The sequence below is a fragment of the Mauremys reevesii genome, linkage group 6, assembly GCF_016161935.1.
Source record: "Mauremys reevesii isolate NIE-2019 linkage group 6, ASM1616193v1, whole genome shotgun sequence".
NCBI lineage: Eukaryota > Metazoa > Chordata > Testudines > Geoemydidae > Mauremys > Mauremys reevesii.
Window position 1 is genome coordinate 85,529,187 of NC_052628.1, and position 27,150 is coordinate 85,556,336.

Here is a 27,150-nt window from a genome sequence, read left to right on the forward strand (position 1 = left end):
ACCTTAAACAGCTAGAGAAATTATTTGTGCTTCAAGTAAAGAAACTTTTTTTATAGGTCTGTGACCAATAAATACCAAACATGGAATGCTTCATTACTCTCAAGGAGAACTGAACACTAGAGGAAAGCTAATAGTTATTACTCCAATTCTGCTGGATGTTGTATGCAGGAAGACTCTTAAGCCTGTACACTGTCCCACTGAAGTCTGTGCAGGCATAAGTATCTCCCCATGTAGTCCTGGACCTCAGTATTATAACAGAATTTCTCTTCTGCTGTAATTGTCAAGATTTTTGTTTCCAGATTCTTAGAGCATTTTGTGAGTGTGCCAAAGTATAAAGGTGCCTTCAGCATGTAAAGGATTACCAGGTTCCCATCAGATTAGATGATCTGATGGGGTTATAAAAGAAAAAGGGAAGCTGGTACAGACGGGGCTGTCATAGGGGATGGATGTGTCCTGTATCCTCCCAAGTTGGCTGAGCTGGAAAGGTGTTCGGTGTCTATTACCCAGGAGTTTGAGTTGATTTATTCTGGTTTTGAGTTGGTTGGTTTTTTTGAAATAAAGCAAGACCTGAAGAAACGGATGTGAAGAGACCTGTAGTTGGAACTTTATTTTTCCTTCCCCGGTTGGTGAGTTTGCATACCAGCTTACAGTGAAATGTTCTAAATACTTATAAAACCATAAGTGCAATGTTTGAACAAGTTTTGTCACTTTTTTTGTTTCACTGGTTTTATTTACATTTGGAATTCCTTTGACATCCAGTACTTGCAGGTTTGCAAACTATTTTCACTCTTGATGTAGTTTGTCACAGGAAATGTTATAAAATTGAATAAAAATGTATGTAATCCATGGAGGAGGAGGATGATAAAGTAATCTATTCATATCCAGATCCTTATTGGGTAGCATTGATCCCTGAAACAAGTCCTATTCACTGTAGCTTACAGCTAAGTTTCATCCCATGAGAGAACAAGCTGTTTTGCAGATGTGTATTATTTGATTCTTTCTGTTTAATTCATAGGGAATCTAGTTTTTACACGCTGAAAATCATTACAACCTAGAAGACCTATGGAGCTGATTTCTACTACAAATGTGTAGGACATAATATAGTGAATGTTTTCTTCTGATTATTCAAAATTCATATCATATATGGACCCTGTAAGGAAGAGGGAGGGAAGTGATATTCAATACTAGTGATGCACCATTTAACTTTCCTGGAATTATGAGCCTGGACAAGAATTGGTTACTCCACATGTTGCCTGGATAATGCAGGGTAGCACAACTACACTTCCTATACACAATTAACTTTTTAAAGGGGGAAATATTGATCAGCGTTCCAAATAATATAAAACACTTATCATTCCAGAACTTAAGGGAAAGAAAAATCAGAAAACAGTCCAGTTGGGCCATGCTACTGGGAAGACTTTCTGGTGTAGACATTTGTGCCGACGTAAAGCTGCTGACATGGTAACCTCACTAGAGCATGTGCACACTTGGCTGCCTTTGCTGGTGCGTGCATCCTCACAGCAAGAGGTTGTATCAACACAAGACATGATGTTCTGTGGATAGACATCCCAATGTTTCCCATGCCTCTATCCAGTGCACAGCCTTGTGCGCCACTTTTGCAGTGCATTGTGGGACAGCAGCATTCCTCTCAAGGAATTGTGGGAACTTTGGGGTGTCGGGTTCCCACAATTCCCTCTGTTTCAGACCCTAGATTTTTTTTTTTGGTACTCTTTTTTTTTTTTTTAATTCCCACTGTTCCTCCCTTCCATCCCATAATCTGCTCTTCCTTGTGTCAGTTTTTAATCTCTCTGCCATTTCAGCAGAATCATGGATGCTGAACAGGTCAGTGGAGTTCTCATGTCTGTTTTAGAGACAGTGAACCTGATTGTTCTGTGTTTGTGGAACTTTAACTATCGCAGAGGCTGGTCTTAGAGCAGTGAAAATGAGAATACTGAGAAAGCATGGATTATGTGGATAGTGAATGAAAATTGCCAGCTGTTAGCGCATTAGTGCAGTGCTTCTGGGCTCATGAAACGAGCACCGAGAGGTGGGACTGGATTGTGATGCATATCTGGGAGGATTATCAGTGGCTGCAGAGCTTTCAGATATGGAAGGCCTGGAGTAGTATGTTGAGCTCACCTAAGCCTTCCTGTATGGAGATGTCAAAATGAGAGCTGCTTTGACGGTGGAGAAACAGGTAGTGATTGTGCTGTGGATTGCTGGCCCTGATTGCTGACAGTCAGTTTGACAATGGCAAGTCTATGGAGGGAGGCAGTAGTCATCCAGGTGTGCATGGCTGTTGAGCATGTCCTGCTGCCCAGGATTGTGAGTCTGAGCAAAGTTCGGGAAAGAAGAAAGGGCTTCAGTTCAATGGACTTCAAAAATTGTGGTAGAGCGACAGGATGCGTATTCTGATTTGCCTCTTCTCCCCCCCCCCAACTTTGCTTCTGTGTACATAATCAAAAACTGTTACTTTTCCCGAGTTACAAAAGTGTGATGGATCACCAGGGATGTATCACTGACGTTATCTCTGGATGGTCAGGGAAAGTGCATGATGCTTGCATCTTTAGGGATACAGGATTTTTGAAAAGCTGCAAGCAGGGCCACTTTTCTTGAAATGGCACATTTATATTAGTGGGGTTGTAATGCAAACTGTTGGGGACCCAGGCTATCCTTTGTTTTCCTGGGTCATGAAGCCATACATTAGGCACTTGGACAACAGGAAGGAAAGACTTAACTATCATCTAAACAGTTGCAGGATGACTATTGAATGTGCATTTGGTAGACTGAAAGTACTCTGGAGATACCTCATGAGTAGTCTGGATCTCAGTGAGCCAAATATTTCTATTAGTTAATTGCTTTTTATCTAATTGCTCAGCAAAGGGGGGCATATTCTTGGCAGGGTGGGGGAAAGAGGGGGAAATGTGGATTTTTTTTGAATGACTAGCCGCTTGAGCACATTGAGCTGCTATAGGCTGAAGGAGGCCTTAAGAGTGACAGTGTGTCATAATCAGGCAGCATGTTGCTTTGTTAGTTTGTGTCTCTTCTTGGATAAACTGCACTTGGCTTGTATATGTATTTTCAATGAATTGTTAACACATTTCATGACTCTGATGAGGGGAATCAGATTTAGTGGGGGGTGGTCACGTCTGTTGTGTAAGACAGTATGTAAACCAGGATTTTCACAAAGTAAAACTACTGGGCAGCAACAAACAACAAAAATACTTGTAAATCATTTAAGAACAAAGTGCAAGGTGCTGATAGCTTCTGCATGAATCACAGGTCAGTGTATAAATACAAATAGCAATTCTTGTTTTCCACTGGGTTCAGTGATACTATGGCATGCTGTGTTGTCAGGGAACGAATATGGCCCAGGTCCCAGGGTGATAGAAATGTACATGCAGTGAAATGGCTGTTGGTGTGTAAGTCTTTGGGAGTTTTGCTCCATAAAGCTTTGTAGCACTTGGGTTTGCTGTCTGAGGAGCTGTATAATATCTTGGTGCAGTTTCCTGTGCACCTCTAGGTCCTTCTGTCTTTTTCCTCAAATGAGCATTCCCTAGTTTCTGCTTGTAGCCTAGTTGATGGATTGGTGTATTGATTAATCTTTTAGAATCAGATCATTAAGTGGTAGCTAAGGGTTTGGTCTCCTGAGAGGCTACAGCATCAGGAAGATTACCACCAATATTAGATTGGTATCGCTCACATCTGCTGGGGAACCTCAGAGTGTCAGTCATTATCTTCATCATCGTTGTCATCACTAGTGGTAGTCATCCTGATATCTCCCATGGCACATAGGCCAGGTAATACCTTTTATAATGAGGTATGCTGATACCCATTTTGGTTCATGCATATTCATGTACTTATCTATACTTTCACACCCCACTACGTTTGGGGCGCCCCAGTTTTCATAGGCTAACTTGTTAATTCCCCTATAATATTAATGTTTACGTTACTCAGACACCAAACAGCTTGTGGTTAGCATGTTGCTGACACCCCATATCTGCAAAAATCTCAAGAATATTCTAGCTGGCTTTGGCTAGTACATTGCAATATACATTTCTTAAATATCAGCATTAACACATGTTCTTACTGAAACAGAACACTTTTTTGTGGCTGTAAGTTTATTTATGTGTCAGCTGCTCATGGCAGCCTAATTCAGGTCGAAGGCCCTGTTCGGCTGAGCTAAATATCTTACAGACCTGGGGCCTGTAGGTCTTGTGTTACAGCCTTAATCAACCCCTACCTCTTACCTATATACTTATTATAAGCAAATACACCCCTCTCAATATTATACCCAGTACTGGTATCCTACTTACAGCCTTATCCTATATCTATTTTAGCATTAGCTACATTGTGTACTGACCTCAGCGCTCCCAAACAGATGAATGAACATGTCCTTCCTTGTCTGTTTCTTCATTCTCCTAATCGAGGCCAGGCCTGCAGGAGGTGCCCCTCAAGGATACCTCAGCCAAGGCCACTAATCAACTGTCAGAAAGACATTGTTAAATGTTAGATTTAAAAGGTTAGCAAACAGGAAAAGATAAGTGACAAAACTACCTAAAACTTTACTATAAAGATCTTCATGCAGATATGAAGTCAGGCTTGGTATGGGGCTGTGCAGCAGTTATCAGCATGGTGAGAATGTAGCCATGAAGGCTGGGGTAGATTGTAGGGAGTCCCCAGTAATAACTGTAGGGATAGTGAAGTCAGTAGTGCTATATTGATAGGCAGTGATGATTCTAGCTGATGTATCGCTCCTGAGGGTGCTAAGTCCCAGAGAAGGCAACTCTCAAGTTTTCCAAGGTCCATATGTTGCTGGGCTTTCAACAGCTCTGGTACCATTAGAGCTTCATGGCAGAGTGGTATGGGAATGTGCCCTACCATGGCGGAAGAGACCATGGCAGCCCGTCCTAAAAATGTGCAGTCAAAGAGTAAAGAATGCCTGCTTGAAAACTTCATCAAGATCGTGCCAGGACAAAAGGGATGCCTTTGAACTCCTCAAGTGGAAAAGGATGGTTTCCGCTGCCTACTCTGCAAGCCAGGACAAAGCCAAGCCACCATAGCCAGCAGCATACTGTCTACTTCTTTCTACCAAGCACAGCATGCAAGAAATTTGTTTTGAATTTGGACACTCATATTGGAAAACAAAAGCACTGAGTTTTTAATCTTTACATAGCTGGACTTGCACTGCACTTTCCCCCCCCAAAAGCCAAGGAAATCCAGGATGTCTTTTTGAGATCAGGCTGCAGCATGAGGTTTGCCTGAACTTTCTTTAGCTGCATCTTTACCCGGTGCCATACTTGTTCACTGAGGTAGCAAAAGAATGTTGGCAAAGATGGGCCAGAATTCTTCAAACTGGTTGTAAAGCAGGGCCAGTAATAGATAAATGCTGCATGTGCTTTGAGCTATATTAGATATATTTAGTGTGTGGAAAAAAGAACTTTGTTGCTTAGAAGGGGATTTCCAAATGCTCCTAAGAGTGGGTTAAGTTTATGCAGACTTGTGAATTAGTTTGTGCTGTATTTTATAAGAAATAGCATAACTTTCTCACTTTGTGGGAACAACGCATTGTGGGTTAATCCTTAGGAACACAGAAAATGCCCAACAAGAATACTCTTGGTCCATTTTGTCTGGCATGCTGCCTCTTTTATTAGCCAATACATGATCCTTTTGAGAGAAGAAAGCAATCCATAACACACGCAGCCAATTTTATAATACCACAAGGGAGGCCCCAATTCCCTGCCCTGTGCTTTATCACCTAAATCACAGTGAGTCTGTAGTATGTCTCCTTTCAAAAATTACCATTTTTTCCCCTAGTAAAAAAAAATTTCCTTCAATTTTTTTAAATAGTGGAAGACTATGCTTAAAAGAAGAGGTGGATAAAAGAAACAGCTTAAAAGTTATCTATTATGCCATAGAGTGCAGCTAAATAACTGTTGCTAAGATTTTTGTGAAGAAATTCTTCTCTTCCTGATGTATTTCACAGGTCCTTCTATGGGTACCAAAAATGTTTCCTTCCCATTCTTCATAATGTCTTTACCTATCATTGTTAAACTCAAGTCAATCATTTTCTGTGAATGCATACAAAAGCAGTGAAGTACTGTATATTTGAAATTTTAGTAACCATGGAAGATTTAATTACACAGAGGCTACAGGTCACACCCTCAGTTACATTGGCATAACGTTTGTCAGGCTATTTTTAATAATTCATAAATAGCCTCTGGATTGCCACCCACCAGAATGACAATAGAATTGAAGTGTTGGACATCTGCCATGTTAAATGCATTCCAGCTGTTCCTTTTTCCCCAGCTAATTAAATAAGAACTTGTGGGACCTCACAGGCATGTGGCAGGGTTGTAGTAGGGTGACCAGACAGCAAATGTGAAAAATCGGGACAGGGTTGGGGGTAATAGGAGTCTATATAAGAAAAAGACCCAAAAATCGGGACTGTCCCTATAAAATCAGGACATCTGGTCACCCTAGGATTATAGGACTAGTTTATCCGACACTGCGTGGAGTGGTTTGTTTTTAATCCATTCTGCTTCCGGATTGTGTAGCTGCCCTTTATGAACCCTTCATTCTACCTAAAAACAGGTGTATGTTTCTCTGCAGTAAAGAGAGTAACACAACTTCAAGTGGTTATTCGCATTGTTTTTAGACTTAGTAAACTGATCCTTAAAAAAAAGTTACAAGAAATTGTTGGCTCAATTTACATCTGTTTCTGTTTTTCTCTTTGTTCCCTTTATTTTGATTTATGCAATTAAAAACAATAGAATGCCTCTATCCTGTGTTTTACATGTCCTTGACAACCATTATAAATACAGTCCATGAAAACGCTGAAGACCCCACGTTTTAAAAACAAACACCTCTAGGTCTCAAATTTGATCTCTTATCTATTTTCAAATGTATGAAAACATTACTGTGATTTTTAATGCATGTACCAATCCTTACTTTTCTTAGTAAAAAAAAAAATCTGTGTATCCACTATGGCAGCCACCCGGTGTACCTGGGGAACCACATAGGTCCTATGATAGGGGAATTTTGAGTTTGGAGATTTTGTATTTTTAAGTAATAGCCACTCGTAAACACCTCTTACGTTGCTGCTGTCACATTAAGAGTATGTGTTTCAAATTTTTGATGAAGACAATACAATATAGTAATCTGTTAGCTAAACACTTTCCACGTCACACGTGTTATCTCAACTTTTCCAGGTCAGCAGCCAGTCATCCTGCTTCTGTTGATCACAGTAAATTTTACAGAGGAAAGCAATTTATTACAGTATTCTGTAAAACAAATATCTGTATTACTGAATCAAAATACAACTAGGAAAATGAGACTGTGTAGTGATAGTGCAAGAAACATAGCAGATGGTTGGCTGCTCCTAGTCTACCACTTTGCCATGTCGGACAGAGCCTAATCTTTGCTGCTACAAAAAAAAGATGAGTTATTGCTACTTCCGGTGCAATAACTAACGTGCAATAGTTCTCATTGTAAAATCCCGGTGGAAACAAGCTCCCTCCCTGTAGTTTTTCTGTGAGGCAAGCAGGGGAGGTCGACACTCTACCCTTCACACAGGGTTGATATGTATTTTGCCTCTTGGTTAAACTACAGTGCCATGTCTCCAGTAGGCATTTACAGCAGGATAGCTATCACCCCCTAGTTATCTCACAGTAAAAACACATTTTGTAGCAGTGAAGACAAAGCTAGTATTGTTGCAAGGATCTGCAATGTTGTGGAGGTAACAGGCTGGTCTCTCCCATGGGGATGGAGCACCTCACAAAGGTCTGTAGTGACCTAAATGCAGGAAGGTAGGGAGGAATGAACACCTCTTGTCATTCTCTGATGCAACAGCTCTAGCTACAATTTGGGAAGTAACGTTAATGAGCTGTGAGAGCAGTTGCATTTGGCCTTGGAGGGAGGGACAGCTAACATCACTGAAAGGTTGGGAATAAAAGTGAAAATGTAGATGGTGTGATGGGAAATAACACATGGGAGGTGCTTAAAACCTCTCTTAACCATCCTAATAAAGTCAAAATTGTAAGCTATTCTGTAAAATGATGTACACAAGGTGGATATATAGTTTGTTGTGAAATAACAGTATTCCTAGAATAATTATAAAAGATAATACAAGCACATAAAAGTTGCCATACTGGGTCAGATCATGATACATCCTCTCCGGTTTCCTATCTCCTACTGTGGCCCATACTAGAGCTTCAGAGGAAGTGTATGGAACAGGACAATTATGGAGTGATTCACCGTGTTGTCCAGTCCTGACTTCTGTAAGCCAGAGTTTTAGGGTCTCCCCAAGTATGAGATTAGTAGCCATTTGATGGATCTATCCTCTATGAACTTAACTAGTTCTTTTTTGAGCCCAGTTATACTTTTGGTGCTCACAGCATGCCAAGGAAATATGTTTCACAAGTTAGTTGTGCTGTGTGTGAAAAAGTGCTTCCTCTTGTTTCTATTAAGCCTGTTGCCTGTTAATTTCCTCAGGTGACTCCTGATCTTTTGTATTGTGTGAAGAGGTAAATAATGCATCTCTATTCACTTTATCCATATCATTCAGGATTTTGTAGACCTCTGTCATATTCCTCCTTAGTTGTTTCTTTTCTAAGCTGAGCAGCCCTAATCTTTTTAGTCTCTCCTCATATGTAAGCTATTCCACAACCTTGGTTATCTTTTGTTGCCCTTTTGTGAACCTTTTCCATTCTATCCTTTTTATATCACTCAACATATAGATTTTGATAGTGTATTAAATTTGTGCAAGAATTATTACTACTTTTCTGATGCTTGACTGTTTTTGAAATAATTCTCTGGTATAACTCATCTCAGCAGAGTTCTGGCGTGTGTGTGTGTGCACGCACACAACATAATCTAAACACCTGCTATAAGGTTGAATTCTGATTTCCATTCTAACCTTGCTTTTCAGTTACTCATAAATTTTTGCCTTAAATTTGCGGAATTTGAAGTGAAATCAGGTGGGTTTGTTTTTGAGCTACTTGGTAATAAAGTATACGTTTTGCTCATAAATTTCAATCAGAAAATTTTGCTCTCTGATAACTTGCAAAGGGCTGAGGCTAGAAACTTCAAATGTAGCTTGTCTTTCAGTGACATCTACAAGACAAAAATCAAGCCAGCTTTGAAGAATGGTTGTCACTTTTAAACTAATATTTTGAATTTGGATGCATCTGCAAAGAACCTTTCAAAAACGTATTTAGGATTCCCCATGTAAGGGCCTTGGTAGAGAGAGTGAGCATTGCAGCCAAATGGTTCTTCATGAAAAGAATGTGGCTAGTTAAGAATGCTTCTGTTAGTGCCACTGGGGCATGGTGCTTCAGTATCTTATTTTTTCCACAGTGGGGAGCATTCAGATTATGCCTCGGATCAAGGAACTTGAAGCCAAATACTTCAGATTTTTCTCACTTCTTTCATTCTTTTTCTTTAAAAGTCATGGGAAATTAAATGTTGTCTTAATATAACATTAGCACTCAAGTCGGGAAATTCTAAATGTTAAGTTGCTTCCATTATGTTCACTTAGTCATATTGTATTAAAAAGTGCAAAATATACTACTTTCACATATAAACCTGTGTGCATGTGTGAGATATAAAATGTGTGGGAACATCCTTTAACTTGTGGAATAGACTGGCTTTTGACAACTTGTTTCTGTCTTAATGCTGCATTGAAGCTCATTAATGTTTGTGTGTGTTTTTAAAGGCTTCTGCCTGTTTGTCATAACCAGTTCTACCAGTGTATACCTTTAAGTCTGTTCCAGTTCCATTGATTTCAATGGCAAAGTTTCCATTAAAAGCAGTGGGAGCAGAATCAGATCCCCATAGGTACAGGGAATATCTCTCTGATTAAAAAAAAAACTTTCAAACCATTGATTACTGTTTAAGTAACATATGTCATGTCACTGAATAAAGGCATAAAACCAAGTGGGGCCCCTTTTTATAAGGGGGTATTTTGACCTAATCCTTGCACATAAACAGCATAGTCCTAAAATCTTTCCACTCTTTTGCAAGAAGCCATTGGTGACATCTCAAATCAGGCATTAGTGGAACAGTTTCATTTCTACTGTACAGCTTTTCTCATTCATTACTCATGCATTAATGACCCGCCTATGTAACTGGGAGGAGGTCCAGTGTTGTTCTGAAGGCTCCAGGAGTAAGTTCCACCCTTCATTCCAGGCCCCGCAGATTTTCTGCTGCTGTTGGTAGAAAAAGTTGGCAATTCAATTTCTCCCAACAATTTTGTATTCTGACTTTAATTTGCATTTTTCTGCACTAGCGACCTATAATCAATCATTCCTCTCCTGGGTTGGGTATTTGGTAGCACAGACATTTCAGTCAGCCAGATATGCCACTTCAGCACCTTCCCTCTTCGAGTTCTCTGCCTCCCTCCGCCAATGTGAACTGCCCTGCAAGCACTGCGCTGAATCGAAGCAGCATTCCCTATGTGAAGTGACATTCACCAGCTCTACATAGGGTGAATTACATAGCCAGCCAACCCTCGCACTGCCAGTGCACAGGGCTCTGAGTTGGACTGGCAGCTCAGGTCTTCTCCCCTCCCCTAAGGAACCACACCTCCAGTGCAGGAAAGGTGGGAATGGGTCTCCCTGTCTCTCCACCCCTTCTGTACTCCACAGGCTTTGAGTGCACATTAAAGCATAGGGAGAACTTCAGGTAGTAGAGCAGAGATACATGAGGATTCCAGTCCCCATGAAGCGACACCATTATGAGATTTGAGAAGAGTAAGTGAGAAATCCATTCCCATGTTCAAAATGGCTCCTGAGTAAAGCCCCAAGTGGGACTAGGTTGCTCTTAAAGTACTTATTTGGGTGCTAGTTAGCCTGTGGGATCAGGCAGGCAACCTTTCAGGTTCTTAGAGATATCTAGCAACTTACTTCTACAGACAACCTATTTGTACCAATACCCTTCCTCGGTTGAGTATAAACAGCCAGGGGAAGTACCACGCATGCACCAAACACCTCAGCACCCCCCCCCCACACACACACACACACTGCCCCCAACAAACTTTCTGTGCCGGACTTTTCCAGGACAGCATGCCAGTGGCTTGCCAGGAATTCATTAATATTAATAATATATCTTTCCTTTCAAACATTATTTGATGCATGATTTTGTAGAGACACCACCTCTGATATCTTGTGTATATAAGCATACAGTGAGAAGCTGTTTGGAGGAACAGTAGAGAAATTAGTAGCTGAGATAACAGTGAGGGTTGAGGCCTCTATGAAAGCCAGCATAAAAATCCATTGGTCACTATGAAGCACCCGGGTATCCAAGAAGGAACTGTTACTTTAGCAGAGGTAAAAATCTGGAGCAGAAGCTTCCAAGGAAACCTAATTACATTTTCTACCAAACCAAATTCTCTGCGTTACAATGATGAAACGAGCATTCGTATGTGAGAGCTCAAAATCCCTTCTTTCTGATCTACTCTCCACACCCAAAGTCTTCAGACGTGGCTAGTAGTAGTCACAGCAAGCCACAGGTTGCAAATTACCCATGCACACATGCATAGACAACATACGAATTGGTGCCCTGCCCCTAGGGGGAATAAACATTTGTAACTGTGTATGGAGAGATTTTGGCAAACCAGTAAAGTGCCTGAAACCACTATGGCTTATTACTAAAAGCAGCCTAGTCAGCAGGCTTAGCTTAACTAAGGTAGGAGGGGGGGAGGGGGGGTTGGGTGCCACAGAAAGGGTAGTTTTACCCGCGTCCTTCCTGATAAGAATTATGTTGAAGTTGCTGATACGTGCGTGTTAGAAGAGCAGGAAATGCCCCAAGAATGTCTATTGGGGCCTCAAGGCTGCAAACTCTGGAAAAACCCACACCTGGTTAATCAATAATCAGAAGGAACCTCTTGCTTGACCGTTGAAACTGCTTACTTATCAAGTTTTCTTTAAGGGACATGTCATTCTATTAAGGTGGAAAAGTTTGAGGTAGTTGGACTTGTTTAGACTCTCCCTCTGAATACATCTTGCAGTCCCAACCGGCAGATGGAAAATTTGGCCACTGGAAGCCTGCCGCTGTGTCACTTGAGAGCCACACTCAGCTTTGGTAAATATCAAGGGTTGGGGGTGTTTTACTAACCTGTTGCAGACGTGTGTAAGTGCTTGAGACTAAGTAAAATTTAGCTTTAAGTGAAAGCACTCTTGTATTGTCCTGTTTGTGCCAGCCATCTATCGGTCAGACGGCCATGTCTCCCCTGATTTATTTCCCGACACTACCTCGCACAGAGTAAAAGTTAGCAAGAGCTTTGGGTTGAAAGAACCCTGGGTAACAACTGGACAGCTGCTTAAAAGGATTAATAACCACCAGTTGTTTAAAATCCTGAAGAGCTTCGGCCCAATGCATTGCTCATCCAGGGGTCAAAACAAGGATGATTCAAACTGTAATTTTATAATCAATGTGATTTGCATAGGTCCAAAACTTCCTTGCATCAGTCATTTCCTGGCAATGCTCATCCACAGACAATTATCTCCAATGGGCAGGATTGCTGGTTTCATCCTGTGAGTGGATTTCTTCTACGAAAGCTTCTCCTGAGGACAAAGTATTGACAGTGGTATGTCTGGACAAAACACTCTCTCTCTGACATGGCCATATGGGATCAAGCCAGTGATCCAATTAGTTAGTATCCTGCCTATGATGCTGGCCAGTACCATCTATGCCAGAAGAAGGTATAAGAAGCCAAATAGTGGGCTATTACAGTGCTCACAGAGAAGTATTCTGCTTCCCTTTAGAGGCTGGTTTATGATTGAGGCATGTATATTGTATCCCTTCCAAAATCAGAAAGTAAACAGAGGTCAAAGCTTCTTTGTGGCAATGGAAGTAATGCACTGGGCAGAAAAGAATTTGTTTTCAAGACAATTCACATAAAGGATACAGAAAAGAGAAAACCAGAGAGAGTTGAAATCCTCTTAATTCTCTACTGCCCAAAAGGCAGGACTTCCTATACAGCCAAGGAACCCATACTGGACCTACAGAAAAGACCAGATCCGTTGAAGCAGGGGCTCCTTCATCCAGACGACGAACACTGATAGTCAACAGCTGATCATTCAAAGAGACGTGTAGTTCAGCATGAATTCTCTCTTAGCTTCTGATATCCAGACAACCAGGAACTCAACCAGGAATGTCATAAATTGATCTGGGACATTTTTACATTTCTGGTGAAATGTAAAACAGAATTCTCTTTGGGGCAGGACTGCCTCTCTTTATTTGTATCGTTCCTAGGACAATGGACCCTGACCTCTAAATGCTACTGTAATGTAAGTATAATAATAATAATCACAAAGTTATGGTGATTTCAGCTACATTGGAGTGTCTCAGAATAGTTGATTGGAGAACTACAATCAAGCATTATGGAAACATGGATACAAGTCCTAGTGGCATTTTGTAGGTAGGCATATTGGATTCTCCATTTGAGTATCATCAAAGGACAAGATTAATCAAATGACAAGTTATACAAGACAAAACCATTTACCTCCAAAAGGCAGGTTGTGGAATTACTTCCCTTGTCTATACAAGAATCATGCTGCTGTTGTCCTAAGAAATAATGTTAATCTTATAGCTCCAGAAACCTTTCTGTTCAAGATAAACTCCTCCTCCTACAGTGCCTGGGACATAGTCCAAGGCCATAGTGTCCCAGTTGGAATATTTGTGGTAAATAAGGTAACAGTTACTGTACATACTTTTCTGAAGTTGCTGATGTAATATGTCTGAGACGACAAAAAATCTCCTTTTTCAAAGACGAAAGATATATGCATTCAGAAGCAGTGTAATTAATTAAACAAATAGTATAGGTAATTACACAAGACCTCCTTTTCCTTAGCTTGGGAGAAAGAGGACAGGCCAACATTTTAAAGTACTTTTCAGTTTTTCATTACATCTGGATGTACTTACCTTAAGTTAACCAAAGCATTTTCAACTGAGTCAGCAGTATGTTTGATTTACAAAAAAGAAAGCAATAACTAGATTTATTTCCCTCTGGTAATGCACTTTAACATTTTAGGCGATGAATTAAACACTTAAATAATTTATTTTCCTTTAATTATTTTGAACTTTTTCCAGTACTTTTCCCCCAGTTTCCCCAAAGAGAAACCATTAGACTACATGTAATAATGGTCCTGTAATAAGAAATATGGCTGTGATGCTGACAGGTTTGATGGGCTCTATGAATGCAATGAAACAAAAACATATGACTCTGGTCATAACTAGTGGAATTTATTCGCATTATCTATCTTTGCCTGATGACTTGACCTTGTTCAGAATTTCTGGTGCCTTGTTCAGTTCTATAAAGCTCGCTCAGTATGTTCTAGGTTAGTGGTTCTCAACCAAGGGTACGCAGAGGTCTTCCAGGAGGTACATCAACTCATCTAGATATTTGCCTAGTTTTACAACAGGCTACATAAAAAGCACTAGCAATGTCATTACAAACAAAAATTTCATACGGACAATGACTTGTTTATACTGCTCTATATAGCATATACTGAAATGTAAGTACAATATTTATATTCCAGTGAAAAAATAAGCAATTGTTCAGTTATAGTGTGCTGTGATACTTTTGTATTTTTGTCTGATTTTGTAAGCAAGTATTTTTAAGTGAGGTGAAACTGGGGGTATGCAAGACAAATGTAACTCCTGAAAGAGGTACAGTAGTCTGGAAAAGTTGAGAACCACTGTTCTAGGTTATCCAGTGTTTTCAGTTTATAGATTTGGTTTAATTATAGCAGACACAGATTGAACTTTAGGATTTCTCATATTACTTTCTCATTAGAGTTAACAAAGAGGAAATTTTGGGAAGGGGCAAGGAAGAGACAAGCTCTAGAAATGAAAGGAGAGCTTCAAATGCTACATCCCCATCTCACTTTGTGGGAAGATTGATGGCACCCGGCTCCTTTTGATTGTGAATAGAAGTTGGACACCTAACTGCTTTTCAAATTTGTCCTTTAGATCTTTCCTTCTCACATAGGAAAAACCATAGAAGGGGAGAATTACTCAAGGGAACTCCATAAGTAGATGTAAGCAGAGTTCCATGAGTGATATTTTCTCCAAGGGAGGGGATTTTGTAGCTACTGTAGGAGCATGGCCTTCCAAGAGCTTGGATATCCAGAGATCTCTTGGTAAATTCTAAGGAATTGAGGACACGGAAAGCTGGTTCCTTTGCACTACTCCCTGACTCCTCTCCTCCCACTTTTACTTCCCTGTCAAAACTCCTTTGGCAGCAATCACTGGTTCCTTGCCAGTTATATTTCTGTCTCTCACTGATACTATGTGCTGGTGTAACTTTCAGTCTTTGGGCAGAAACTATCTCAATCTCATCTTGTAAAGCACTGTAAATATCCTGGTGCAAGTGTGTTTCAATAACAGTTATAGAAAATTTTTGCTTCCTTCAAGGTTGACTTCTCCTGCAACTGAAGAATTTGAATAATGAAAAATGAGACTGGTGTTTTGTATCAGGAAAAAAACAAAACTGGAAAAATCATGAGTTTGTTGTGGCAAAAATAGCCATTTTAGCTGGGGCGGGGGGAAATCACAACTTTTTTCAAACAGATTAGTGTATTTTTATTGGGAAGTGTACCAAAACATTCATTCAAATTGGAAAAATACATAACATAAAATATTGCTAAAATTATTAGAAAAATTACAGTAGGTCTTGTTTTGAAAAAGCATTTTATGCATTTTAAAAATACATGATTTTCTAGATTTCCTGTCATCTCTAAACACATTTTTGTATAAAGGAAGGGTATACTTTTGAAAAGCACTATTTGTTTGGGAGTCTGAGTCCTGCAACACTCATCAGTTACACTTAGTTTTCATTGAGAAGTTTATCATCACACTTGTAAGGGTAAAATTAAATTTAAATAAAATATCTGAACACTAAAGAAATTTTAAAGGGGTCACTTGAACAGCAGTGACTTTAAAGAAAGCACACACGTTGTGGAATCCATGACAATCCACCAGTCTTAATAATAATAAACCAATTTATTATTAATTTTTTGTTTCAAAAAGGAAAGCAAGAGATGATGGAGGAGGAGGGATTATTGAATATGTTAATTAGAAACAACTCAAGGGAAAAGTTAGGAAATTAAAATCCACAGAATCAGCATGAAAGGCAGCTAAAAAACATTGAGTCCTAAGATACGTCATGATATTAAAAAACCAAAATTGATTAAACAGCAAAGTTCAAGTGTTGAGTCACCAAAAATGTAGAAATCCAGCACAAGTGAGAACAGTGGAGTAGAGTCTAAATGTTGTTAGATGCATTCTAAAATACAGATTAAAGAGGGCTAAGAAGAATTTTGAAGAACAAATATCAAAGGATGATATGATAAATTCACTACATCAGAAATAGAGCCATCGAATGGCCTGTTGACTGTTAACTGTACCAGACCCTCGGATACCTTTATGATGGTTACAGAAGGGAATGAAACATGTAGACAAAATAAGCACATCCTAATATATTGATTTCAGTAGAAAGTGAATGGGCAATAGTAGCACAGTGGGTGCATTGAGAGCCAGGTAAACTTGTTAAAATGAAAATAATTTCAGAGCCAGACTTAATAGGGGCAGATATTTAGGCAAGCTTCTCCATGTAGCTTTGCTAATCCTGACCTGTAAATTAACTCTTCTAGTACTGGACTTCTCCTGAGTGGAGAAAAATAATTATTGTATTGATAGTTTTATGATTAGTAAAAAATTCATCAAAGATTAAACTACCCTTACATTTCTAACCTGAAATTTGAGCACAGATCGGCAATTGCAAATGTCTAATGTGGTGCACTATATTATTTTGCTTCGTTCCTTGGATTTTAAAAAGATGATCATATCAAGATTAAAAACTTGGCTTACCTAAATGTTCCCTGTTGCCTCTTTTGAGACAGAGCTGCAGTATTGACTTGTTCTTACTACTACTTGCTAGTTGTTGACCTAAAACTGAGTTAAAATAGCATTAATTTTCTGTATATCTTACACTTTCTTGTATGTGTATTGCAACACAGAATTCAGAATATAGACTGGGACATAGTCTGTCACTTGGTAAACAGTGACTTGGTAAACAGAATGTAAGCTCCTAGAAGTGAAGGTGGCTTGTTGAAATGTCCAGTTCTCTGCATAATCATCAAGGCAGTTGCAACATGTTCTGGACTGTGTATGTGTAAAATAATATTTTTTAAAACTACAGTAAACTTACCTTATGGAGAGAGTATCTCTTGCAGAAGACTCCATTGCGTTCACTGTTGTCCTAAGTTATATGCAACTAAACAAATTAATTTTATGTGTCTATTGTAATACATTTTTATACGTTAATTTCATGCTAGCACTGGCTAGAAAAACATGTCATTTGCACTGCAAATATTAATTTTGTTAAACTTTGTTCTCAAAACTGTGAGTTAATGAGCCAGTGTTCAGAATTAATGGCTGCATTTCCTGTGAATTGAATTACACAGAATATCCTGCAATTGCAGTGGGAACTCCTTGTATGTGTAACCTAGCAAATCAATATCTGGGTGATCCAAAGCAGAAATCCCAGAATAGTCTATACACTTGTTGAGATGAGATGTGTTTTGAGTGTGGTTTCTTGCAGGGAGTAATTTTCCAAAGAGTTGAATGAAAATTTCAACCTGTTTTCCTTCAAATGAACTAGGTGTTGGTGAATTATGATTTTCTAGAGGAAGGAATACAGTCGCGTCGTTAAATCACGGGATGGGGAGTCAGGAGATCTGGCTTCTGTTACTGGCTCTGCCACAGATGTTCAGTGCAATGTTGTACCTCAGTTTCCCTATCTGTAAAATGAGGATACCTTGAAGACTTAATTCATTAATGCCTGTGAAGTGCCTTGTGAGCCTCATGTAAAGGCACTAGAATAACAGTCTCCTTCTAAGTTTATTTGTGCCAGTCGAAGTACCTGATCGTATCCTTCTCCTTAACCCTTCATATGTTGCTTGTCTTTTTGGAAGGTAAACTAATTAGGGCAGACACCCCGATATACACCTCTACCTCGATATAACGCTGTCCTTGGGAGCCAAAAAATCATACTGCGTTATAGGTGAAACCTGTTATATTGAACTTGCTTTGATCCACTGGAGCACGCATCCCCCTCCCCCCTGAGCACTGCTTTACCACATTATATCCAAATTCATGTTATATCAGGTGGCATTAAATCGGGGTAGCGGTGTATGTTTGTTCAACATCTAGCATAATTAGCCTTGGCCCTAGTTGGGACCTGTGGGTGCTACCAGAATATTAAATAACAATTGTTGGACACATTTAGTTTTGTATTGCATTTCTTTTTGTGGTATTTAGTAAGCACAATAAGCTCTTAACCCTTATTCTGAAAATGTTTTAAGCGTAAATGTAATATCCAGTAGCCTAGTCTCTTTTTTGTGTGCCAATTTAATTTGTTAGGCCTTTGATTTTCAGTACTTTTTAAAACCTTTTTTTTAAACTAAAAGAAGTCCAGGTTTTTTGTCATGTTCCCAGTATGTGAATCTTAGCTGTCAGTTGCACACTTCGTTTGAAGGGACAGCGAATAAGCTCAGTGAAAAATACTTGCACCAAATTTCAGCCCATTGAAGATTAAAATGGTCCTTTGCTTACTCTCTAAAAGAGCTTTAGAGTGGAAACAGTAATGAAATTAAATGCAGAGCTACTGTCAAGAGATCCTATAGTGTACCTCAAGAAAAACTTGTAAAAATTCAAATGTATAACTTTGTTTGAAATGCTTTGTTTAATGATCCTAACACAATAACCCAGAGCACCCTATGTGTTCCTAACACACCTGTTGTGTTTTTATGAGTTGTATCTGGTTATTATAGGTTCCAGCTCCTCCAATGTAGAAACATTTGACAAACCTAATGGGGAATCTGTATGATTTGATTATGAATTAAAATGGATAAGTTGCAGATCCTTTCTGGGACCTCCTCTGAACTCAGAGCTATTTACCTTATGAAATATTTAGAAGCATTTAGTGCTTTTAAGCAAATAGCTTTATCCTGTGTCCCAAGGGAGAATAATAAAGCTGGGTATGAAAAATTCACTTTTTTTTCTCATAATAGGAAACTTTCAGGTAGTGAAAAGGCATATTTTCAGTCTTCTTGGGTTTACTCTAATGGTAGATAACCTGTTTAGAATCTTGGAAGAAATTAGTTTAGCACATTACTGTAGAAACCATTTAGAATATCCCATAGTTACTTACCCAGCTTGTTAAAGTTAACTGCTGCCTGTGAACTGCAGGATTTAAGATGAGGTTTTTAAAAAGGAATCTATGCAAAGTATGAGAAAGTTTAGCAATTTGCAAATAACCTTGATAATTTTGCATATAAAAGAAGGCTTAACACCGTGCTTTGTTAGTACGTGAATTTTCATTTATAAACTAGTCAAAAGTGCTCTATGTAACATTTTTCAAACTAATTAATAACTTTTTTTGTACTTAAAACATAAGTTTACAATCTGAACATGAGCTTATAATTTAAAACACTAAAGTTGAAAGCTCGTAAGGGCAGGGTCTGTGTTTTCTTATCTGTTCAGTCCCTATCACAGTTAGTATATAGTGTGTATGTTATATAACAGCACCTAAAAAACTAACTAACTCCATTTCAATGACTTTTAAATTATGTATAATTTTTTTATAATTTACATGTATATCCTATGTAGTGTGTGTCTATGATATTAATTTGTCAACTTTATAAATATCATTTTGGCTCACCGTTTATATGTATTATTCAAGTTAATTATTCCTATTAGCCTGATTTTCTTACATTAAAACACGTATCATTTTGAATTATTCATTTAGCTCAAGATAAGGAAGTACATTGTCCAACTGACTGTAGCAGAATTTAAATCTTTGAAAGCGATTAATGCAACCTATTGTGTGTTGTCTTACTACAGCCCCACTACATATGTTCTGGATGAAGATGAGCCTCGCTTCCTTGAAGAAGTTGACTACAGTGCAGAGAGTAATGATGAGCAAGACATTGAATTGGCTGATAATGCAGGCGATTATGAACCCTCTGTTCAGGAAGAGGGGCTTTCTGACTCAGAACTGACAAGGACACACCTGCCTTGAGCCATCTTTGTAGACGCAAAGAAGAAAATGAATATCCTGGTTTTTAGTGGACAGGAAACAGGGAAGTATCTGGCTTTCAAGAGGGATGGCTCAAAGAGACAGAAGTAATTGAAGCCAGTTTAGCTGAAAGACAATAAATGTGTTTCTGATTTATGATGATATTGGCATTTGTTTTATTTAAGGAATTCAGTGCCTTAATTTGGCACTGAATATATCAAACAATTGCTTTACTATTTCATTTTCTACCAAGTATTGTTGCATGGCTTTTTGTGTCCTTAACCCCCTATAATCACCAACCAATGGATTATAAATTGTAGTGTGTCAGGTACAGAAATTAATATTAAAATTCCTTAACAAACCTTTGAGTTTCTTCCTGAAAAATACATATGTACAGGGTTTTTATTAATTTGTGTTTTTATTGAGGTTGAAGTTTTTCTTCAGAATTATGTTAAATGTTTGATTGTTTGAAGTAATGGAGAGCTTGCTTTGAAACCGTTTCATTCTACAGTTACTAAATTAAACAAAAATGAAAATTTGATCAATTGTTGCGCTTGTTTCTTGATCCTTTAATACACTGAGGTTATATAGCTTTACAGCAGCCATGATTTAAAATATACAATGATCTAAATTACCTTTTTTAAAAGAATAATTTATTCTTGCAAGATGGCTGTTAGTCCACTAGTCAGAAGCATTTTATGGTGGCTACTGCACCTGCACCTACTACAACGTTTATGTTTGCATAAAACTCTTCCCTGAAACACAGCATCTCAGGTGAAGAGAGAGGTGTTCATCTCCACAATCAGTTAATTTTTAGCTTTGGAAACAAGTTTACTCAGTGACAAGAATTGGCTAAATGTGTATACTGTCTGTATATTTTGCTACCTATTTGTTAACAACTTTTCTTATTTAATATTCTTGTCAAATTCTTGTATTGTCAAAATGAGTTCAGTTCATTCTGGGCATGTTTTTAAGGGGAAAGGTGGTATCCATTTTGGTTTAGAGTCTTCCTGTGAGTCAGATTGTCATGTTCTGGGAATGAACAAAGTCTTTTTGCACCTCCCCTCCACCTCTACTGCTCCATTTTTGCTTAGAATAAGATTTAATGTGAAGCTGAAGTAGCAACAGTCTGTGCCATCTTGATTTTGAAACTGGGGTAGAGGAGAGAAATGTTGGCATATTTGCCCTTGAAATAGTAATGGGCGTGCTCTTATGCTTAAATTTTTAAAAAAAATTAAATGATCAGCTGGGAGAAGAAAGGGAATGATAGAACCACCTATATACATTCTCCTCCAAGTTTTTCTTTTTAAGGACTGACCATCTTAATTGTTCTGTGACCTATATTGGATGAGTAGGCAGGTTCAGTCCACTCCCTGGTGAGCAGGTGTTCAGACAGCAAAGTGACCATCACAACTGGCATTTTTGGCAATAACAAGAGAAACCAGGCACTAAACCTGGTACTCTCTTATCCCCTCATACCACCTAGAGGTCATTCCTCTAGGTCAGGATTGAGACATATTAGCAGGACAGTGTAGGGAAGGTCATATTGCTCCCATTGTGTTGTACCTGTTCTGTGTATAAATAGTCCTTCAGTCTCCAGAACTCTTACTCTAGCACCTTTCATAAGTAATAAATTCACTTAAATTAACTTGCTGTATTAACACAGCAAGTTAATCAGCATCTCTGTGTAGATTGACTTAGTAGTAATATAGTATCAGAAGGGCAGCCGTGTTAATCTGTAGCCACAAAAACAACAAGGAGTCCGATGGCACCTTAAAGACTAACAGATTTATTTGGGCATAAGCTTTTGTGGGTAAAAAAACGACTTCTTCAGATGCATGGATGCTTATGCCCAAATAAATCTGTTAGTCTTTAAGGTGCCACTGGACTCCTCGTTGTTTTAGTAGTAATATAGATTTCAACACGTTAGGAATTTCAACACGTTAGGAATGTATTAATGAAATGTAAAGAACTCCATGGTCTCAATAGTGCAGTATCCTTAATGCTCATCCCAAGTAAGTGTGTATAAGCTCTGTTTGGACTAGTGGTTCTGGAAGATGAGACAAAAGAAGTTATGACTGATTACTGAATAAATATTTATTCAGGGTATTTGTTACAAACCGATACTTAAATACAAGTCTGAAATGTAAACACAACAATGTTTCGTTTCAATCTAGGTTTTGAGAGGCTGACTGAACCTTGAATCCATTGTGCATGAGAATTTCAAGAGCATGTTTTATATACTGTACTGTACATGACTCAGTATCTAGGTGCTAGTTATGACAGATGGAATTCTAGTCTTAATTCTAAATTTTCTTGGTTTTTATGACTCAATATTCTTGCAACATATTTTTGGTATTACATGATGGCTTTAATACAACCATGACAGATTCTTCATAAGGAAAGCAGCTATGCCTTTTCCTCCCTCCAAAATAACAATGAGTTTTAGTAACATAAGCATTTGATTTTGATTGTGATATTTACTTTATGCTTCTGAAAACTTGCATTTTGCATTGCTAGATAATGAATTTCAGTATTCCGCATCCTGATGTGATACAGAGACTGTAACACAAACTTGATATTCTTCCTTCACCAGTGATATCTTTCCTTGAATGTAATGTAATTTTCAAAGATTGCCATTTATGCCAATTTGTATGTGGTGGGTTTTGGATGTGAAATATTGTGCAAATCTAGTTGAACAAAAAGAACCAGTGTTCATTTCAAATAAGGCAATAGTAGCAGTAAACACTTACAACATTAAAAAAATTCAGGTATCAGATACCTTTTCATTGTAATGCTGTACTAGACACAATTGTGGCAGTATTATTGTGCATGCCCAGATATAAATATATTAAGAAAATATATAATAAAGGAATCATTATAATCGCCTTGTTTCCCTACACATTTTATTGGATAGAAAATAATTTTGTGGTATTTTCCTTTTGCCAAGTATATTTAATGAGAGTATTTATGGTCCAGTTTTCAGTGCAACCTGGGGTTGCTCAGCGTTTCTGAAAATGAGACCATTAATATTCTAATTCTGTCAGTTTTAAAAAATTTAAGAAGGCAGCATGCTGCATCGTGTTAAGCTTTTCATTCACAGGTTAATGGGTAAAATCAGATTTAGAAAACTGATTGCTTTTGGTGCTTGTAAAAAGTACCATACTGACCAAATTGGAGATCACCGTTGTACAGATACAGCAAGAGATGTAACATTGCACGTTTTCCTACACTACATAACTAATATGCTTCTCTTCTCATTTAGGGGAGCACTCTAGGTGTATGGTTTGGTCTCTGCTTCTTCATTCCTTGGCACCTCAACTGAGGCTGGAAGCAAGAGACCCAGTTAGTGCCCAATGAACTGTTTTTGTGATTATCAATGGTACATTTATAATTTTCATTCAGTATTAAGAACAAGACCCACAAAATGATTTATAGGATGGAGTCCGAATACAGTACAAGCACATAACTTTCATGGCTGTGCATTGGAGCTAGTATATGAGGGCAGGTAAGGGATGTTCATGAATTGGCTATGATATTGTTTCACAAAATAAATACATAAATAATACACAGAACCACATAATATATTCCTTAAATTATACCACTTGCAAGATCCCCCGTACCACCAGCTACATGCTTCATCATTGTCTTTGGTAGCAGAGAAGTCTTTACGATGATGAGAGAGAGCCAGGAAGACTATAAGGAAAAAGGATGTTGTATGATCTGAATGCCTGTCTGACTTTCTAAAATATGGGGCCTTTGGGGAAAAAAAACTTTTTTGTTTGTTTAAAAAAACTCTAATCACATGCAAAGACACATGTTGACATCTAAAATACTAAACAGCTTTGACAAATGGTAAATACTATGTAATAAGTCTTAAATTGTATGATTTAATTATTTTTGAAGCATATCAAGAGACTGATTTCATCTCTGAGAAGCCTATAAGAAATTTAAAGTAAATACCCTTAACCACCTCCTACAATTAGACAAATTAACCAAAGATCAGTTATCCTTTCACAACAAATGAAATCTGCTTCATTGTTTGTGATGGCTTGAGTTCAACTAAATTAAATAAATTAGATTATTTTCCATTATTGTAAGTCTAATTTGAATCAATTCAAGAGGGTTCTGTGCCTTGTGTGATAACCATTAGCCAGTCAGAGAAATGGTTGCTGTTTAATTCATGGTACAGCCATATTAATCAGGAACTGTAAAATTACTTCAACAGAGTAGAATAGCACAGGTTTTTCCTTTTTATTGCTGCTGCTGCTGCTGCTGTTGAGGACAGTGGGGGAAAGTTATCTCCAAGGCAAATGCAGCAATGTAGTCAGAAGAGAATTTCAAATTACTAACATTGATGCTTTGTAGCACTTGCAACTGTATATTATTGGGTACTGTAAATACAGAATTCTTACTATCTCCCCAAAACTATAGGTATTTAAATTTTGGTAAAGAGAAAATGAAGATACGTGTGTGAGAAAATGGAAGCAAATCAGATCCTAGTGCATCATATGGCATACCTGCCTATGTTACTCTGACCTTATCCTCAGACAGTCATGCATTAGATTAGTAAAACTAGTTCTGAACTACTTCATTTACATGTATTTAAGGTCACTTTTTAGTTTAGAGTGATTTAAAAATAAAGAGAGAATGAGCAGTGGTCTGACCTCAGGACTGAGACTCAAGAACTGCAGGCAGCTAATCCTAGCTCAAACTGGTTCCTTCTTTTTCCTTGAGAAAAATCACTTAATGTGTCTGCTTGTATTACTCCAACTACAAAGAGGAGGCGAATAATAGCCTATTTTTCAAATGTATTGTGAGGTAAAGATGATGGCTTTTGTTGGTGTTGGACTCCAAACAGAGGGAGAGGATGAGCAAACTAAATCTACAGACAAATACATTTGAATGTATTCCCGTTTTGGAGAAGTCATTTGGCAGCTGATGCTCAAGTGGCATCCTTGAAAGAATGTTTCTGAATTGATTTCACCCTGATTCCATTAGTCTGTGCCCCTTTCCTTGCAAATACTGGATGCCGTTCAAACTTGTCAATGATGCTCCGAGTCTGGCCATGTCCCTTTGCCCTCCCATTACATTCTCGGCCTCCAACAGCACAAAAAGTGTAGCCATTCAGTGCCGCGGCTTCTTCTAGCATCCTCGCTTTTAAAATCCTATTCTGCGGCAGAAGCAAGTAGAATCTCCCCATAGACCAAACTTACCAGACCTGTGTTCCCATAACAGGGGCCACCTGCTGAGCAGCTTCTCTTCTGTAGCTCCAACCCACATCATGGTGGAGCAGGCAAAACAAAGCAAGCTGAAGGCCAAGAGCCATTCCGTCTGCAAAGAGATCATATCAAGAGCTGCAGGAGGGAAACTCCACGGCTGCTCCAAGCCTAAGCAACCTTTTTGCTATTACTCTAGCAACAGACTCAAACTGGACAGTGTGCTGGGTCCTCTTCCCCACACCAGACAATGAAGCTAAGTCAGTCCTCTTCAGTAACAACAGACTCTTAATGAGGATTCTTTGGACAAAATCCCAAAATTCCCCCAAATCTCCTAGTCCAATCCACTTAAAGAAAAAAAATCCAGGATCCCTTCTCAAATGTTTATTGAATGAGTAAGTGAGCCACTTGGCAGGATGTCTGTTCTGCTATTTGACTGCTTATTCCCAAGGGAAGGATCTGGGGTGTTACAAGGATCTACCTACACATTACTCCTTCAGTTGTGTATCAAAGGCTTAGGAACATCCTGAGGTTAAGTTCCAGATGGGAGCCCCAACTTAAAAAAAATCAACTGGTATTCCGAAAGGGCTGAGAAAAAACCCTTGTGTAATAGACAAAAGAAAAGTAAAAAAGTCAAACACCAGAAAGCACAAGAAAAAGTCACACAACGCCCTAGAGCTCAACAACATAAGCTCTTTCCCCAGAGCAAAGGAAGGTCTCTGCTTTGGCCACAGTCACCACACCGCCCCGCACCACACCATGCCAAGGAAGCAGAAGTGTTTTAAACAATGGGGAGAAAGATGGTGGCTTCTGTTGATGTTGGAATCCAGCCAGAGGGAGAGGATGAGCAAACTAAATCTAAGGGCAAATATATTAGAATGTATTTCCATTTTGAAGAAGTCATTTGGCAGCTGATGCTGAAGTGGCATCCTTAATAGAAGTGGCATTTCAATTTCTATTGAGGCTGTTTTCTTCCCCCAAAAACCCTGCAGATAGGAAGAAAGAGACCATCTTTGTTTTGTCTGCCTTCAGAATCTAACTGGAGACCATCTGTTCTACCAGGACCATAATGTTCTGGTGCACTGTCCTTAAAAGTTTAGGCTTAGATTTAAAAATAAATGGTTGTCTAAACTTTGGCACCTAAGCAGAAGTGGCCTAAGAGCAATGAGAGCTTCTGAGAGTTAAGCACTTTTCTATGTAGATGCCTTAAAATTTGGCTACTTAAGTCTACCTAATAATTACATTGAAGACCTGATTGTAGACACTAGTGGCATTTCTATCACATCTGTCTACAAACTGCCATACAAATAATTCAAGTTTACTAGTCCACATGACAAAATGTGGGTGATTGGTGACTTTAAGTCACAGTGTCAAATAAAGCTATAGCATAACTGATGAAAATGATGAACTGGTTGAATCATGGGCAGATGCACATACTTAATTCATGACCACAAGCTCCCCAGTTCTTTTAACCGCAGCCAAAGGAAACATGGCTATAACCCTGATATGGCATTTGTTTGCAACAACGTAACTGGTTCATGTAACAAACTTAGTTTGGGTCTGATTCCAGATCAATGCACCTTTAACACTGAACTCAGTACCAGTCTGATAGTGCTTTAGTTTTAAGAAAGCAGAATGGAAGAGCTTCACCAATGGCCTTGCATCCGAAGAAGTGGGTATTCACCCACGAAAGCTCATGCTGCAAAACGTCTGTTAGTCTATAAGGTGCCACAGGATTCTTTGCTGCTTCTACAGAACCAGACTAACACGGCTACCCCTCTGATACTTGACACCAATGGCCTTGATGCTGTTGTAAGAAAGACTGAACCAATTCCAGCACGTTGTCTT

At 38.7% G+C, this 27,150-nt stretch overlaps 1 protein-coding gene across 8 annotated transcripts in view; it reads left to right on the forward strand.

The window, feature by feature from the left end:
• AGTPBP1 (ATP/GTP binding carboxypeptidase 1) overlaps positions 1-20,624 on the forward strand; it is a 127,351-nt gene extending 106,727 nt beyond the window's left edge. For all 8 annotated transcript variants that reach the window (XM_039543046.1, XM_039543045.1, XM_039543047.1 and 5 more), the window contains one exon: positions 19,909-20,624. In XM_039543046.1, the coding sequence (XP_039398980.1) occupies positions 19,909-20,086 (178 nt within the window). In that variant the 3' untranslated portion in view covers positions 20,087-20,624. The remainder of the gene's footprint in view (positions 1-19,908) is intronic.
• The last annotated feature ends 6,526 nt before the right edge of the window (positions 20,625-27,150 follow it).